At 35.9% G+C, this 18,778-nt stretch overlaps 1 protein-coding gene across 16 annotated transcripts in view; it reads right to left on the bottom strand.

Annotated features, from left to right (window-relative positions):
- Positions 1-589: 589 nt before the first annotated feature.
- Positions 590-18,778, bottom strand: part of C2CD5 (C2 calcium dependent domain containing 5) — a 70,233-nt gene continuing 52,044 nt past the window's right edge. For 8 of the 16 annotated variants that reach the window (XM_064459944.1, XM_064459914.1, XM_064459938.1 and 5 more), the window contains 11 exons: positions 16,476-16,539; positions 12,974-13,035; positions 11,892-11,990; positions 11,382-11,471; positions 10,509-10,596; positions 9,354-9,440; positions 7,849-7,902; positions 6,739-6,840; positions 5,707-5,897; positions 2,685-2,831; positions 590-2,139 (listed from right to left, as the gene is read on the bottom strand). In XM_064459944.1, coding sequence (XP_064316014.1) covers positions 2,008-2,139; positions 2,685-2,831; positions 5,707-5,897; positions 6,739-6,840; positions 7,849-7,902; positions 9,354-9,440; positions 10,509-10,596; positions 11,382-11,471; positions 11,892-11,990; positions 12,974-13,035; positions 16,476-16,539 — 1,116 coding nt within the window. In that variant the 3' untranslated portion in view covers positions 590-2,007. The remainder of the gene's footprint in view (positions 2,140-2,684; positions 2,832-5,706; positions 5,898-6,738; positions 6,841-7,848; positions 7,903-9,353; positions 9,441-10,508; positions 10,597-11,381; positions 11,472-11,891; positions 11,991-12,973; positions 13,036-16,475; positions 16,540-18,778) is intronic. The other 8 variants (XM_064459981.1, XM_064459952.1, XM_064459985.1 and 5 more) reach the window with 3 other exon arrangements.

Raw genomic sequence — 18,778 nt, 5'->3', positions numbered from 1 at the left:
TTAGAGAAGAATTAAAATTTCTAGATGAGAAAGCTCCTCCTCTACATCTAATGAAACACACTAGAAGAAATTGTGACGTTTTGAACAGCTAGGAATGAAAAGGTGGCATTAATACTTCCTTAAGAGCTACCAATAAAAACCCTCCAGAATAAAACAAAAAAGTCAAGAACAGCTACTTGAACATGCTACTTCAGAGAATATTTCCATGCTGAATACTTATACTGAAGACAACTTCTTGTGCCGGATCCAAGACCTTCTGAAGTTATTAATATTCTGCCATCAGCTTCAAAGGGAACAAGATTTGCCTTGCAAAATAATCAGGAGAGCTGCAACTATTTACAGACTTAATTTATGGCAGCTTTGGTTGCAGGACCTACAGAATTTAGGACACTTAACTGTATGAGTAAAGTGATTTGGTAAGCACCCTGTTCAAACACGTTAAACATAAAGATAACTGACTCTCCAATTTTTAAATGATCAGGCTGTAACATTCTATACAAAAAATGTTCCTCTGAGGAGACCAGGGGTGGGACATCTTTTAACATGTGTCCCATATACATATTTAACGATTACACATATAAAAAGGCAATAAATTTTATACAGAAATTTATTGTGCAAGAATGACTTTCATGCTCATTTACAATGAAATAATTAGTTTCAACAAATAATCATGCCATTGCTTAATTTCAACACTAAGCAGAATATTTACATTCAAGTTTACATTTTTGTTCAAGTTCCATGTACGGTATTACCAGAATTAAGTATGAATGCATCTTCAAAGTTTGCCTTTTTTTGTTTGTTTTTTACATTAAAATATCACTGCCTTTCAGACATGTACTGGAAATGACACATTTCCTTTCTTTGCAGTACCCTTATTTCCCAGCTACTGTACAGGGGGAAAAGAAAACCCAAAACTAAAAAACCCAAACAAAAAATGCCACCAAAACAACCAACCAACCAACCCACCCAACTTGCAGAAATCGGCATCACAAGCACACACCCATCTCCAGTTAGCCAGGCATTTCCAACTTGTTAAATGGAAAGGAGGCTGGAGTGTAACTCTGTGCAACTGACTGTCGGAGGACTGCTAGCATCATCCTTGCAAGAGATTGTGCCTGAAGAAAATGAGCCTCAGGACGATTCTTTCACAGAATCTTATATAAAAAAAGAGATCTGTTTTGTCAATAGTGAAGTGAATATCTTATAATAGCACCTAACGCACTTTGGAAGATTTATTTTTTTTTTAACCATACGGGTGACTGAGAACACAGCATCATGGTCTGGCACCTTTTTAAAAACAAAGCCAAACAACTAAAAACCCCCGAAACACCCACCCACCCAAAACATATGCTGTATAGTAATAATTCCAAAAAAAAAGAAAATCAGCCGTTCACAAACAGTTGAAAAATATTTTTAGTGCGCAGAAATTCAAACTGTTACTTTTTGGTGCTGCTTCTTCCTCTTCACACTCTATGATCTGAGAGAACTTCAGACTTCAGCCCACATTTTCTTAGCCCACCCACAGATCTCTTGCTCTTTGGCAAAGACTGCTAATACAGGCTTCCCCGTTATCTCCCGCCTACCCTGACCTCTCTTTTATTTTTCAAACTGAGCTGAGATTCAGCTAATACAATATGCAAACTCAGAAACGGTTCTGAATTACAACTTACCATGGTCCTGTTGAACAGGTGAAAAATGCAACAGAATTTTTGATTACTTTCACAGTTCCATGGGATGGCTACTATTTTAATCTACACTCTCGTATCAGTGCTTCGCCTACTGTCTAGGTTTCACAGAGGCCTGTAATTATAACAGAAGAATCAGAGCATACCTGCCAATATGCTGCCCTGACTACTACATGAAGTTGAAGGACAGAATATAGCGATTGTCTTGGATTTCGGCTATTAATGTTATGGGGAGATACTGATTTTGAAGATGCAAACCTAAACATTCCCACATTTTAAATACTCTTTAGTTTTGGCAGAGACTATTTCACTTTTTCAGTCTTCACGTTGTGACATCTCCTCCAGAACTTGTGGGTTGAGAAACAACTGTAGACGGTTGTACTGGTAACATTTCTAACTCAGATTCACGTACAAAGATGACTGCATCGCCACTGACGTTTATTAAACACTGAGCCTGAAAAAAAAAAAGTTACCAAACATTAGATACTAACATATTTTATGTTTACTTCTATCTGCTAGATATAACTAGACAGATAATAGAAAAGTTGGCAGAGACCGAAGAACAAATTATTAGAATTTATTAGCGAGGCAATCTCTGCCGTATCTCTTTTTATATCCACTCACTTGTGTGCTATCAAACACATACATGGATTCTCCAAAGACCACCACAAATGCAGTGTCTGGGTAGCTGTACTTGCTTTCACTACTGTTTTGAACATATTTCATGACCAAAACAACCACATTCCGCTGTCATTTTCACTAGTAAAAATTTATCCTTTTATGTCCAAAATGGAGTGTTTTTTAATGAGCACATTCTTAATTTTGTGTTAACTCAGGTGTTCAAGAATGCTCTTCGCTTCTTTAAACAAACATTATGATGAGAGATCCAGAAGTGTTACGCAGCCATGGCTCTACAGGGATGCTGTTTTTTAAATATATAAAATGTGTATTTGTGTCACGCTAATCGCAATAGTTATGTTATTTCATATCATAATTTACCTGATTTTTGTTTGGATTCTCCATGAAAACACACTGCTTCATTATGTATGAGACAACTGCATTTCCCCCTAAAGCTGCAACGTGTGCTCTCACCATTGCAAACACTTCAGCAATAAAAGCATGGAGAAAACCGCTGACACCACCCTCCTAAAATGGAAAAAAAATTTACATTTTTATGTTAGGTATAGCTACAAGATGCTGAATGCTTTTCTTACATTTTTATCAGCTGAATATTTCAGTGAATCCTAAATAGTATATTGTACAGAACTTAAAAGCTGTTCACTGTTTAAGGGGTCACAGTTAAAAATCAGACCAATGGAACTTACTGTTTGAGGAAAGGAATCACAAGTAGGTTATTCATTTGTGACTCGTATTCTTTGTAGTCAGTATATTACATATACTCGTACTTTCTTTACACACATTGCTACACCTTTGCAGGAACATTCAATATTCCAATGACAGCTGAATAATGACTTTTTTCTTCCATCAGGAAGGGTACTCTCCACCCCCCACCCCTTTTTTTTTTTTCTTTTTCATAACTGGGAAGCAGATGAAGAATAATTTCTACTGAGGACTAAAAGATTTACACTTCTCGGAAATTACCAGGAAGAAGTGGCCATTACCTTTGGTCACTGCAACTTCATATATGCTAATAACTGTCATTATTTTTCAATAATCACTAAAGAAATGATCCCTCAAAATACAAAGTAAGCAAGTGACAGAGCAGAGACTTGACAAGCAAGCTATTCAAGCTTTTTTTTTTCCCCTTGAAGCCCAAAAGAACTTCTGGCCATCCCATTTAATGAAGTTTTTTGACTTGATGGTGCTTGTGGGGGATTTTTACTTCTTTGGTGCCAAGCTGAATAACTTAAATTGCTGTGAAAGAAGGAGGAAAACAATGAAGTATGGTTTTTTTCCTAGCCAAACCGTGTGAAAGTATGTGAGCAACTACGTTGGGGGAGACACAAGACCCAACACACAAAAAACAGGCAAACAAACAAACAAACAAAAAAAAGAAACTGATGAAACAGAGCTCAATATTGGTTCAAAATATCCATAAAATTTCAAAATGAAAGGCAAGATGCACTAGACTTCCCACGTGTGTGTGCCATTGGAGAAAATGAAACAGGTAGCCAGAAAGAGGGGCATACTAAGCTGAACTTCAGCAAACACGGACTGCCCTCATATCTACTGGAAAAAGCATGACCTACCCTGAACAGACTCATAAAAATAAAAGGGCATGTTACCCTGTGGATGAAAATTAACAAACAAAAGGCAAATATTATTTCACCAATCCAAGGACAAAGCACGACTGACGTCAGCTGCAGCCAGAAATCAAAATTTCAATACAAGTCTGTCATTCCTCATAAAATTTTGATTTTGCCCAAGTGTTTTAAGAGTTACAGCAACTGATAGGCAAAAAAATATTCTGTAATATTATAGGCCTAATACAAAGTTTGATGACAACAGATAACTAAAGATTATAAATATCCACCTGTAAACAGGAAAACCTAAGAGCAATGGATAAACTGGACTTAAAATTATCATTAATTTTTGAAGCACAGTGTCGGGTACATACTTCAGCTTATGAAAGCATGCACAGGGATTCAATATTCTGTGAACTACCATAAGCAAAATATAAAGCAATACAAACACAAACGGTACCAACTATTTTTCTGTAGAATCTGAAACACATTGCTTCAGCTGGATATAGTGACCGCTGTGGTTTGACTCTTTTACAGCCTCAGGGCAATACTGTGCAACTAGCATTAAAACTGGTTTGTCACTCCACCTAGGCAGCTGAAATAGATTGAAATTAGCTGCCCTGGGTGCTGGAAATAGCACACTAACAGTATCACAGAAACTGTACACCTGTCCCAACTTCGAGGAGTTGAATCGAATACCTGAGCAACGTACCTCTGCTGAGATCTGCTATCACAGTTACCAAAGCTTGCTTACTGGCTATTTAATTTTTATCTACAGAATCTACGATTCTGAAACAGAAGCTATAGTCCCTGCAGTACAGAAATGTCATGTAAGCATTTCCCTGGTCATACCACATACATCCTTTTGAAAAGGCTGTCCTTTTCACATAGATTTCTCAAGCTAAAAGGGGCCATAACTTGCAAGATCCAAACAAGATATTTGTCTAATCAAAGTTTCTCTAGAGAGCTCGCAACTCATTTTTATGAAGGCTGATCATTTTTACGAACATCTTGCTATGTCATTTTATCAATGTGTGATTAGCAAGAAACAGCATACCTTCAGCACTGACAAACGAGGCAAGAGGTACATTCTATTTCTGTGGCCAGAAATGGCAGCAGAAGGATGCAGCTACTTCCCAAAAGGACATGAAAAAGATAGGCACATGTCTTGGACTTTTGCATGCTCAGAGGAGTATCTGTTGTCCAGATCCAGACTGGAGATCACTGAGTATCACTAGCTACACCCTCTAAGCTGCTTGTGTGGTTATATACTCTACGGCATGCTTTTTAGATGTTCATCACACAGAGCTATGTTACTGAGAATGCACAGAATGTAATATTAAAAATCAGCATAACATTTTTAAATTATATGGGAAACCCTGTATTAAGCAAAGAATTCTAAAATCCAAATACACTGTGAAAGTTTATCACTGAGCTTGCTAAATGAGAGGAAATGGATTGTGCGGAAAGGGGGGAAAGCTTTAAATTAATCTCAGTTTTGGGTTCAAATGATCCCAACTACCATTTTTGGTCAAAGACCTATTTTTTCCAAATAGTTCTGTTGAAGAACTCATTGGTTTAGTGTTACATTCAAATTGAACAACGTCAATTGTTGTTAAGTGACCCCTTCCTAACACTGCCAAACACAAAGCAGCTCTATATGCTCTATGACGAGAGCAGTGTAATGCAACTTACTCCCCATTCAGCACCTACCTTCGATTCCCTTGCTGTGCCGTACCTCAACTCAAACCTTTTCAGGTATTTACCTTTGATTGTTACGATTAACAAGAGCAGCTAATCCCTGATATACAGCTCACCTCACGCAAAGAAGTGGTTTCTCGTATAAAAAACATGTTGATTATCCCAAGATATTTGGTTATTTTTGCCCCAGGTAGAAAAGAAAGAGGTGTCATCTTAACAACTGAGACGGTAGAATTGGTGCACGATGGAACAGAACGGTGCCGTAAGTATCCCTCAGCCAACGGACTTGCTTTATCAAGTGAAGCAGCTAAAAGATGGGAAAAAAGAATAGAAAGTAACTATCAAGTAGGATCAATTACTGTTTCTCAAAACACAAAACACCTCTTCTTTATGGTTTCCAAATAGCTTGGTGACAACATTCAGCTGCCTGTGATGCTCAGCCATATCACGTGAGAAAGGAAATTATCATGCAATGCATGCAAAAGGAGACAAAAAAGCTGAAATGGAATTTATTTGGAAGAGTGGCATTCCTGCAAAGGAAAACATTGAGGCGAGTAGCTGCACATACAACAATCAGTTATAAAGTGAAGGTAAAGAAAAAAGTGCCAACATTTCGAAATACATATTCTGCTGGAGGAACAAATTATAGGAAGTGTGAAAGTTGTTGTGTTTCCCCAGTGCAGCATTTTCCATTAAAACAGATATTAATCTCTGCTAATTTAAGCAAGATAGTCAGACCTGTGGCCAAAGAACTACTGAAAAATAACTCACCACTTGCTAATTTAGTGACCATTGCCTTGACTGTCACCTTGGTGATTGCTTCCTGTTCCTCACCAAAAATTTTCCAAGATCATACATACACCTACATCCATGCAGTGTATGTTATATAATTAGTAGGCATACACATTTATTGATAACTAATTTTTACTAAGCAAACAGAAATACTATATTTTGCTTTTTATGATACTGGTTCATAAACCCTGTATTAGCTTACAAAGACATTAACAATGTCGGCAGTTTTCACACTCAGGTATTCATTCTACATGTGATCTGCAGTACTACTGCTGGGCAGGAAACTCCACTATTCACCACTGGGAAATCAGAGATATGTCTCAGATTATCATAACGTGGTAGAAACAGCCGCCTACTTGTCTTAATTGATCCGCGCCTTATGGTCTGAGCTTTCAGTTTAATGAGCTCTATCCAGCTGTTGCATCTGTCTGCAAAGGAACTGTAATCAACTGACGTTGCTGAAAACACAGACAGAAAAACAAAAGAAAAAAAACAAAGAAAAAAAATATGGATGATGTCTCTTGCTCATCTCAATGCTCCTTTTGAGGAAGCAATTATCTGTGTCTGAGAGAGAACAAACATCCCTTTCCAGATCTGTTTAAAGGAAAAGTTACAGTATAGGTTTGGACTTGCCCAAACCAGTGTACCAATTTCTGCTGTGTCCCAGCTGTGAACCAACTGCCTGACTGGGACTCCATCACTGAAAAAACATGCAAATACAGTCATTAACGACCTGTGCTAGATTTTTTTTTTTAAAAATCTCATTTTAGGTATTAAGTTCTGGCTTCTTTAAGTTTATTTAAGCCTTGTTTAATTTCAGTTTTCATTGCTGTCCTTTTCCTCATGAAGAGCTGCTGATCATGATTTAAATGTCCTATCTTTACAAACATCTAACCTACTGACTGAAAAAAAAGCTTTGGTGATGAGGATAAGAGTCACAAGCTGAAACAACAACTCCGTTTTAAACACAAATTGATTTTCCTTACAAATGCTGTCTTCCTTCCCCCCGCATCCCCCCTCCAATACCCTCCCCCCATTATCACTACACTGAGAAGTAGAGTTGTTTCTGCTATGACTTTTGGTATTAGTTGCAGGGGTGTTTGCGTACCTTTAAAAAAAAAAAAAGTTTTGCAAACACCGTTTCTTCATTATCCTGAAGAAACGGAAGGAACACATGCTAACTTCAAATTAAGACAAGCAAAAAAAGCGCTCTCTCAGGGAACTAGTTTTCTGTCAGATAAAGTGATATCAATATATCTGACAGAGAGACACTGTTATTAATAATAAATCTTACTTTTTTTAATTAAAAACCACATCAAAATATGATAACATTAAGCCACACCAGAGCATGCATTCTCAGTTGACTAGTAAACACTTCCTGGATTAAGACACATCCAAAAAGAGTATACCAATATCCTAAGAATGCTCATTCTGTTCTGGCATATGGCTAAGTTAAGTAAACTCACCTCTCTGAGCAGCAGGAATACCTGTGTGGGAACTTGCACCCTCCAGGACTTCTACTAAGACAAAATTAATTTCATTCAGATAATATTTGAGCAGAGTCACGTAGTACAGGACAACAGCTTTCTTCTCATAAAAAACTCTTAGAGTAAAATATGAGGAAAAAAATCTTCTATCTATACCATGTACTTTGATAGTGCATTAAAAATTGGTATAAATAATTAAGTTCACTAAATCTGTCTTGCAAATTATAATATGATCGTTTACTAAAGGTCATTACTGTATAAGGTTGCATACAAATATTTTTTAAATTACAGTCTTACAGAAAAGTATGTTAAAAAGGTATCAATATATTAAATAAGCTGCTAGATAAATGTGACTACGATGAAACCTCGAGTCTAATTCTGAAGAAATGGCAGATGAAATAATTATATAGTTGAAAGCCTCTAAAATGATGTACACTACAATATGGAATGTGAAGAACATCAGGAAAAGTGATATACGTGAACAGGCTACCCTCTACTGGTCAGTGCCCATTATACAAGTAGCACTGCCTACTAACAGTGAAAAGGACACCAGTCAAAGATTTCTGGATAGCTCCTCTTGTTGATAATGAAAGGTTAACAGTAGCATAACATGACCAATTAGAAGTTAAGCACACACAAATGCATAACAATAAAAAAATACAAAGCAATAATATTATTTCTGAAATTAAACTGACCTCTGAAAAGACAAGTAAATGTGGTAGGCATCCTCCTTTATACAACTTATGTAACAGGCAAAAAAGGGAGCTCTCTATCATTTTAGGGAAAGGACATTTACAATAGTTCACAGATACTAGATTTCTTATCACTAGCCATTTTGGTGGGCAGGTAATCCAACAATGGAGAAGGAATTAAAGACAGCTGATTTCAATGAACGACAGCCTAATTCTTAATACAGTCATAGGAGAATTGTGACAACCATTCTTGAAATGCAGCTTGCTCTCAGGTAAGATAAAGCAGCTGTTTAACAGCTAAAATGTGCTCCACTGTACAAATTGTTTACTATGCAAGTTTAGGCTCCTTCCACTTAAAAAACTGCATGCAGTTTTGCTCAGCTGAACAACCAGTATTTGCTAACTAAAGTATTTCCCACCATGAAAACTATGAGGTTAATTATTTGAGGCTGACAATACTTGAAGTTGTTTTATATGGACCATTTACAGAAGTAAATCAGTATGAGGCAAGCCTAATTATTAAGTAATCTGTAATTCTTTAAGTCAAATGACACCCATCACCCAGTGGTTTGCAGCATTTTCAATACTCTAAATGAAGAAATCTGTGTAGACAGGATGAAAGAATATATGCAGAACGGTTAGCCAACCCATCTTAGGTGACTCTCAAAAAATGTGACTTCGGGAGTGAACATAACCATTATGCTCAGGTAGCAAAAGATTTTTAAAGTATGTGAAAAGTACAGATATTTTAAAGCTACTGCAACAATGAAAGAGAACTGAAAATTAACTGACCTTTCGCTGGTGAGAATGGTTGAGAAGCAAGGGGATCAGAGCAAAGTTCCAATGGAAATTGTAGCTGTTCTTCATTGTCTGTAGATGCTTCAAAGAAAGCATACCCAACTGATAATTAACCTCCAAAAGAAGATTCACCAGTAATAATAAGCACTACAGATTCAATTTAGTCAGATCTGACTGGAACAGATTTTTTTTTCAGCATATGCATATAGTGGTGCAATTTTGTATGAACAGTTAAGACGTCTGACAAGAAATCCAGCTGCAAAATTGAACAGAACCTGCGTTCCATTGAACAGGATTGAATTTAGTATTTTCAGGAAGAAGTATTAAGTCAGTTCATGTACTTTAGATTTGATTCTGCAGCTGGATCTGAGTTAGCTATACATTACAGTAAAAAGTGAATTATTTCACATAAAACAAACATTTTACCGTTACTGTTTAAGAAGTGAGGTGTAACTAATGTTTTAGAAACATATGGCTCTGTTCTACTACCTAATTCCATTCTTCAGAATGGGGTATCTTCAAAGTTCTGTCTAAATTCCCATACCCAGATTGCATACATACATTTCTAGCATAAGAGGGTGCTTCATTAGCAAGATGACATACACAGACTGCAGTAGTCTCTTCTATTCCCTCCCATAATGCTATATGCTTCATTGACCTCCAAAAGTATTACTGACCTACTTAAGGGGTTTTTTGTAGGTTTTTCTGAAATACTATGAATAATTTATTTTCTGCCTTCTTGACGTAAGGACAAAATTTGCTACTTATAAGAACAAGTATTCTCTAAGGACTTACGTCACGTTTCAAAATACAATGGAAAAAATGTCATCTTCTGTTACACTAATTCTTTAGAGAAAAATAGTCAAAGAAAGATGGTCATGGAATAAGGACATACCAAATATTTTTTTCATGTTACTGTAAGTTTGTTGGTTATGTACAAGCAAATACCTAATACTTGCTAAGTAAGTGATCCTGCTGGAGGTCACATATATGAACTCTAAAAACCTCTATGTTATGACTTCACGTTTTTACAGAACTTCCCTGTAAAAATGTGTATATGAAACTGAAATATGTAGATTCATTAGATACTTGGGGGGAAAAGGGGAAAGGAAAAGATTATCTCATCTTTATATGCCTCATGACATTTACCTCTTTGCTGTGATTTTTCTGTAGGGGCTTTGTTGGTTTGTAATGCTTGGTTTTTGTCAAACGTAATTGCAACAGCTGTGACTGCAATCTGCAAATCAGAAATATATGGCATATTAGGTAACTTCATCTCTTGTGCAATCTGCAAAAATAATATTTCAAAAAAACCAGCCTTTTCCACAGAAAAATAATAGGGGACAAAAAAAAAATTAAGTAGACATATTTAAAACTCTTCACAGCAGAGTGTAAAAGGCAATACTAAGCTCCATTGTCAGAACATACACCTGACAGTGTTTGTCCCACACTTATGATTTTGTCCATCAGTTCTTTCCTTCTTTCTTGGTGATCCAACATAAAGAAGAATCATAAACTCATTATCATTGTATTTGTAAGAGAGAGAAAGAGATGTTTAATTGATCACAAGAATGATGCTATACTTCTAAAGAAAACATTTTATTTAAAATTAATGAAGTATATTGCATCATCTTGAAACTGGAAGAAAAATAAATGAGACCATTATAATGACAGCATACTTCAAAAACTAGTGTGCCATATTCTTGTAGTGTATATGGCAACACCTTTTAATGGATTATCTAGCCAGGACTTTTTGTTTCCTATCTAACTGAAAAGATACACACTATCAAGATGCACTGTACTCATGAAAGGCCAGGTAGTCCCATGATTCTCAAAAGTGGTGAACTCCATAGGTCATCCTTTTTCTTCACTGAAGATTATGGCCTTAAGTTTTACTTCAGAGTTCACCAGACATACTAGTAAATTAAATCCTAGCCTAGTTTACTCTGAGCAGCAAATGTTATTTAAAGGCCAAAGCTGGCATGCCTATACGCTGAAAGTCAAAAGAAGCAGTTTACTTACCTGAACTAATTCATCCTCTGGTAGAGCAACTGTAAAATTTACATGACAAAGGCAGCAGGGAACCATAGATCGTAGCTTAAAATACAAGCTCTGTTGAAGACAAGACATTATTTGTGTTACTCTAAAAAATGTATGGTTTATATCAGAGAAATTAAAGATCAAAACTCTTTTCAGAGTAGAAATCATCTAATCATGTTAATTTCTTCTTTAAGAAGAATTACAGGTGTGAGAAGTCAGGATAGAATGCAATCTGCTGTGTATCAGTCTTTGCATTTCTGTTTCTACATACACTACCAATCAAAGGACTCATTCTGATTCAAAAAGCTTGGAACTCCTTAATATATTAAGAAGAATTAATCTATCTTTAGAGCAGCTTACAAACTAACTACAGACACTTTGTAGTCTAATTCCAGAAAGTAATTATGAAGAAAATGTTATTTTCAGTACAGCCTATTTTTACTTTGCTTCCATTTGAACAAGTCAAAAAAATGCTTGAAATAAGATTCTTACCTTCAACAGATTCTCACAGAGATCATTGAAGTTCTTATTAAGTGTTTGATTTGTTAGGTTAATGTTGCTTAATCTGGATACTCTTACTGCCGTGAACATCTGAATTAGAAACAAACACACTTATTTTTTTTCCAATACATGTCTGTATGTTATATTTAATAACAAAACAAATTCATAAAGGTGACAAATAATGCATAACATTGGGGGGGTGGGGGAACTGTAGCAACAGTAAGTCAAAGTGCTTATTGCCTTTTGTAAAATGTCATGAGCAAGTTTTCTGTAAACTAATGTATATGAATATATTGAACAAGTGATTAAGCAAGATATTAAATACTCCGTGTTCTTTTTACTTCCTTCATAAAGGAGTCATTCTACCTGCTATGTATTTTGTCAACTGCTGTTGAAAATTATGTATTAACCACGTACAGCAACGTAGACAATAATGGAGCGTCACATACAGATACACAGGCAATCCCCTCAACCTCAGAGCACGCTGCTGATGCAATCATATTGTTTTCAGGTTTGAGCTGTGCCTCCCAAAGCAGAGTCTTGCATTGTGCCAATTTAGTGTAAAAGCTCACTTAGATAGATCTGGTTTAACTCTTATATGTGAGACTGAATTGTGTTGTACAAACATGACCAAAATGTTTAAACTTATTTATAAATGGAGTTTACTCACTGTATTGCTTTTATCTAATTCTTATTTATCTTAACCTCTTAATGTTATCATATTCAGTATTTCACACTAAGTAACACAGTCAACAACTTATTTAAGAGGCTTCAAAATCGAGCCAAGCTCCTAAAAATGCCCAAAACCTTGAAGTTCATATTTACTGCAATTATTTTCTAATTTTTACATTTTTGCACCAGGTTCTCTGTTACATAACAGCACTGAAAAACACCACAAAGAAGCAGGTTCTTGTATCCTATTTTTCTTACCAAAATACTACTTTTGTTTCTAACACAACAGTACCCTTTCAATTTATCTTTCCAAATTAGTCATCTCATATATATTTAAATTACTACAGCATATTTCAACAGAAATTGGGAAAAAAGTTTTAATTTTCTTTTAATAACCTTACTTGAATTTCTGGTGTCCAGTTATTTATACCAGGCATAATTTCTGTGTTGCAACTGTAAAAACCTGTAAAGAAAATGTTTGAGGAAAACGATGTGGCACACTGAAAAATAAAAATACTTGTAAAGAAATATGTGACCTTACTTGATGTTTTGCCAGTATTTTCCCTCATGTGTTTTTGAATATTGAACAATATACCAGAAATAAAACCAACATTCAAAAAACAAACGTAGCACCTGAAGAATACAATGTAACATACAAAAGAAACACATGCTTGCTGTTATTCATACTGCAGTGAAAAATTGGATAGGAAAGATGGAACTCAACACTTCTGAAAAACCCCACGAATTCACTACAGGATTCTTATTCTGAATATTTCTTCAACTGCCAAAAAGAAAGGCCAGAAAAATCATCATGCTGGGGAACACGACAGAGGCTACAATGGCACGAAATTAAACAGTGACAGTTGCTCCCCCTGCAAACTTGGTAACTCACGTTATCTGATGCTAAGACTAATTGGTGAGACACGCTCCCTGACTGCTTCACGGAACAGTTCCTTGTGGAGGCCACAAAACAAGAAGCTTCTGACTAGTTGCTCCTGAGCAGGGAGAAGCGTCCAGAGAAGTTTTGTAGCTCTGGTCAAGATATACTTAGGCATTCTTATATGAAGGGCAAACACTCAAAATCCACTAGTGCTCTGCCTAGTTTCTAGTAAGCAAACTACATACAAATGAAGAAACTTATTAAAAAGGTGTGACAGGAAAATCTAAAAAGCTAACCTTTGACAGCAGAGAGACGCTTTAAAGATACTCCCTAGAGACTGAGTGCAAATCCATAGCACTTACTAACAGAGACTTGAAGACAACAACAAAAAGAAAAGTGTAATAACTAAACAGCAGGGTAAGAAAAGTTATAAACAGCAAATAGGCAATGCTGAATATCTAAAGATACAGCTAAATGAGCACAAAAGAGAAAGATCTAGTAGGGCCTATGTAAATGCACAGAACAGCCTAGAAAATAAGTTCTGTAGCAGCTTGCAGAAGTTATAAATATTAATAGATTTTCTTTCAGAACATCAAAAGCAGAAATCTTGTTGAAGAGTCAAGGAAGATATAGAAAGCCTATGCAGAGATGATAACACAATAGTGGAAAACATGCAGCGCGCTTTTTTTTTTTTTTTTTTTTTTTTTCAAATCTACGTTCACCGCAGTAGTGGAGGTTTCCACAATAGTGCAAAACCAGGCCCTTGTTCATTTTTCAGAAAACCTGTCTTAAGCAAAAAGTGTCTGAAAGAGATAATGAACAAATAGACAAATGAAAGATAAGGATTCATATGAACAACAAGAAAGGCAAAAGATGAAACAGCTGATTAATCGGCATTGAACTACCCCACCACTATAGAGAGGATTCTTTAATCTTCAGGTAGCGAGGAGCTTTCAGTGACTGGGACCTACTAATTTGCCTAGTACAGGTATCTGTATTACCAGTCCATAGAAGCTTTTCCAGAAAATTTAGTTCATTGGCAGATGGAAAAACAAGACACTGCAGAAGGACCTGATACCACTTTTCTAAGTAACAGTCATGGCTCGCAAGCTAACAACAAGCATGTAGACAAAAAGCATCTGACTGATACAGTCTAATTCAGCCATCCAAAAACAGTTGATAAGATCCTTCACCGAGGACTCTAAGAAACTAATATGCTGAAGGGTAGAATGGAGTACCATTGAAGGAAATAGAATTGTTAAAAGACTGTAAACAGTGGGTCAAAATAAATGCTCGATTTTCACAGTGGAGACATCTGTAATTCAGGATTGTATGCTTCAAACACATCTAAAACTTATCTGCAAGAGAGGATAAAATGAGGTGACTGCTGACGGCCTTATCTTAGCATAGTAAAATTAACAGCAGCAGGACCTAACAATGGACAATCGATGAGGAATGAAAGATTTGGTAGTAATAATAGATAAATATAACAAGGATAGTTCAGAGCTCAATAGTACTCAAAATGATAAACACTGATAGCAATTATTAGGAAGGGAACAGATACGTGTTCAGAAGAAATGTGGGGAAACTCACAAAAATAAGAGAGGGAGGACAAGGACAACCAAATGTACACAGCAACTTCCATATAATGGACAACCACATCGGTCTCTTATCCAGATCCAGGAGTTCCACTGTGGAGGATATGACAGACACCTATACAACCACAAATAGCATAAAGACTGACAGAAAGCAATGCTTCGCTGTTCTTCCCAGTGTAAGAAAAAGAAACCAAAGAAGGTCAGTGGCTGATACAAACCAAGCATGAGAAGCTGGCTCTTACATAGGTACAGATCCTGATGCAAAAATTCTACGAACACTGAGGGCATGCATGAGCTCAAAATGCAAACCACTAAATATATAGAAAAGTCTGACAAAGGCTATTGTTTACAAAGGCAGTAACCTTCTTTCAGGATGCTGTTGAACTATGAACTGTTAGCATACTATTCTGTGGGGCTTTTATTCCCCCCCTTGCTCTTACATCAATGCAATATGCATTCTCACCTGATCCCTATCAGGGAGCGGACATTGAGTGATTCAGTTCACCTCCCCCTATGTTGGATTCTTAAATACTTTTTAAATGCAGACAACGAAATGAACACCTCACAAAGTTCTATTGCCAGCAATGCAGCCCCCAACATACGTATGTGTACTGTGAAGTAAAAAGACATTGATTTCAAGTCTCGTGATTGAATTTTGAAAGTTGTACACTATGATCAGTTCTATGTTCTCAGGTTGCAACACTTCTAAAAAACACATCTATAAAAACACTGAAGAAATTAGGAACTACTCTATTTCTTTAATTTCACTTCACTGCCTTCTACAGAAAATGACCAATACTGACTTGGATAAAAATGCTGTGGGTGATTTAAGAATTTTAAATAATTTTGAAACTTTTTTTTTTTTAAACAGCAAAGACTATAAATGCAGGGAACACAAAGACTTAAATTGACACTACGGCACAACCACAAAGCAAGGAAAATACACTTGTTGAACAAGAGTACTATACGGTCAAATTGTTCACTTTAAATAACATTCTTGGAATACAACATCAATGTCACATTATACGGCTACAAATAATTAAAGAACATTCTGTTCTCTGTACTTCTACTTTCATTGACCCTGAAGCCTACAAATTAGCTATTCCATCTAAAAGCCTTCAGAAACTGATATACCAGTAGAAAAGATCCAGATGTTATATCCATACGAAGTAACAACAGTACAAATCAGTAAACTATAAAATGCCACGTAAATACTGTTTACTTCAGTTTTTGATAAGCAACAGTCCACATAAAAGGCTTAATGACTTGTTTTTCACAGGTATATCTGACAAGCTAAACACTTCAAGAATATTTTCACTGTTACTCTTAACCTGTTTTTTTGTTTGTTTGTTTAAATAAAAACAGACCTATTTTGTCATTTTGCAGTCTACAGTATAAATTAGAAAAATATGTTTTTAACTATACCAGAAGGTGGTGGGACATCTGTCAGTAAAGAATGCACGTCTTCCATTGCATCTGTATCATCAATCTGGAAAAAGGAGTAATTAATAAAAATCATGTTGCTGCTCCAGTCAGAAGTCTCAAAGATGTAAAAACTTTGTCATCAAGAGATCTAGATCCGTCAGCTAAGTTGAGATTTTAAAAAAGGATTCCATCAGTCAGACCTCTGAATCTTAACTAGCAGCCTATGATATGCTTAACACTTGAAAAATACTTCCCTTAATTAAATTGTATTAAAAATAAAGCAATGCGCACAGAACACACAGTAACTGCAGTAGATAAGACAAGAATGATAAAAAGATAATTTTTAAAACAATTTAAAATGCTGAACAAGTTTCCACACAACTTACAACTTTTTCCAGTTAAGGACCTTTGGCTACTATAGCTCTCATAAGGTATTACACTGATGTTGTCATTCTCTGCCTATTCCAATGACACATAAAAATCTTTCCAGTTTAAAAACCTTGCTTAGTATGAACAGAAGATCAAACAGGAAAAGGTAAACTTGGGGATTATTAGGTTTTCCTATCCATATAGCCTCTACTCCATCCAATCTCTAAAGACTTCCGTTATTATAGATCAGAACTGAGAGCGTATGTGCCCTGCTACTTTCTGTAAATATTTCTGTGTCATTTGTCTTTAGGTTCATTCTGCCTCGTTGATCTGCAAGGGATCCAAGTTTACCTCTAACTTCCAACATTTTCTTATCAAGTATTTTGGAAATTGTTTATATTTTAACTCCAATATCAAAGGGTTCTCTGTCAGGTGTTGTTTCTCCTTCTCCTTCCCCCTGTCAAAGTAGGAGGAGTCTTTTTTCTTCCTCCAGAAAAGATACAGACAACCTTACCATAACTGCCTTCCCAGTATCTCTTAGCCTTTCCTCATCACAGTGAATTTTTTACCTCTTTTTCTTACATATTTCCAGCGAACAACAATCTTACTCTTGAAAGTTTGGAGTCAGGAGCTTCACTAAAGCTCCTGAAATATTGTTTCTGATATCCAATTTCTTAACAAAGACAGAGGTAAGTGGTTCCACAGATAAATAGCCCTTTTTTCTATTAAAAAAAAATTAACTACCAGAACACAGGGATGCATCTTCTAGGACCCACACATTCATGTAATATAAACCAGTAAATGACGGTCCTTAAACATCACATCTTATTTTTCTTGCTAACTTTAGCACCCTTTATAATGTACTCTATAGTACACTACAGCGTACTTACATTTTTCCCTTCTACATGGAGATCTCCTCCTAGTCCCCCAAGTGCATATACTACAGTTAATAAATAAGGTAGAAGGAAGAATTCTTTAAAACTGTAAAAAAAGGGCTGAACTCTGCTTGCAGTATATAACGCAGTCCTTAACCAGCTGATCTTTGCTTATAATGTATCAAGCTTCTTTATGAGGCAACCAGACAGAAGCAGTATGCAAAGCTTTTGTTATTGCTATCTCTCTTCTATTTCACAGCCTTTAGAAGTGAAATGGAGGCTTATGTTTTTCCAGTACTTTTCATAACTTGCAGTTATGGGGGTCTCTTGCAGTGTAACAGTTTTTGGGTTGTTTCTTTTCATGCCTTCCACAATCCTTTGTTTTTACAAAGGCATTCGACTCTTTGCATTTATCAAAATATTTTCTCATTGGCCTATCCATTTCAATATAGTGCCTCAGAGAGCATCGTAACTTTTGTTTTGAGGATACAGTTTCAAACCTGTCAGTCTACACAAATGATGATATTGAAACAAGAACAAAAACCTGTTAAGACTGGCTGAAAAAAAAATCACTTGATGAAAACTGTCCTTGCTTCCTTTTTACAGTGAGAGTTAACTAGCAAAATTACTTTTAGGGTCTTCCTAATTTACTTACTTTTATGCTAGTATACCTGTAACATACTGGAGAGCAAAAGTTTATGCAAAGAGCAGAAGTACCAACCAATCTGAATTTATTATACCAACACCTCCCAACCTGTTATTTTTTCATTGTCCTTTCCTACCTGTTTTCAAATGAACTGCTGTTACAAGGCTCTCTTATTCTCCCTATCTACAACCTTTCTTCCATATTATTTTCTATGAAGATAGTGATTTGTGAAGATTAACATAAAGGTAAGTCTTGTAGGTACCTTAGGCTGCAATTACAGGCCATAATTTAATTAAATTGTTTTCTTTTTCTTAGTCTAGGACAGGTATTTTAACACCTGGATCTACAAGAAGATGATCAAAACTCTAGCCTTCTTTATTACTTGGCTCCTTTCCTTCAAAATTGTATATTTT

The sequence above is a fragment of the Phalacrocorax carbo genome, chromosome 1 (assembly GCF_963921805.1).
Source record: "Phalacrocorax carbo chromosome 1, bPhaCar2.1, whole genome shotgun sequence".
Classification (NCBI taxonomy): Eukaryota; Metazoa; Chordata; class Aves; order Suliformes; family Phalacrocoracidae; genus Phalacrocorax; species Phalacrocorax carbo.
Note: the sequence above shows the minus strand (reverse complement) of the source record. Positions and strands in the feature narration are given on the sequence as shown.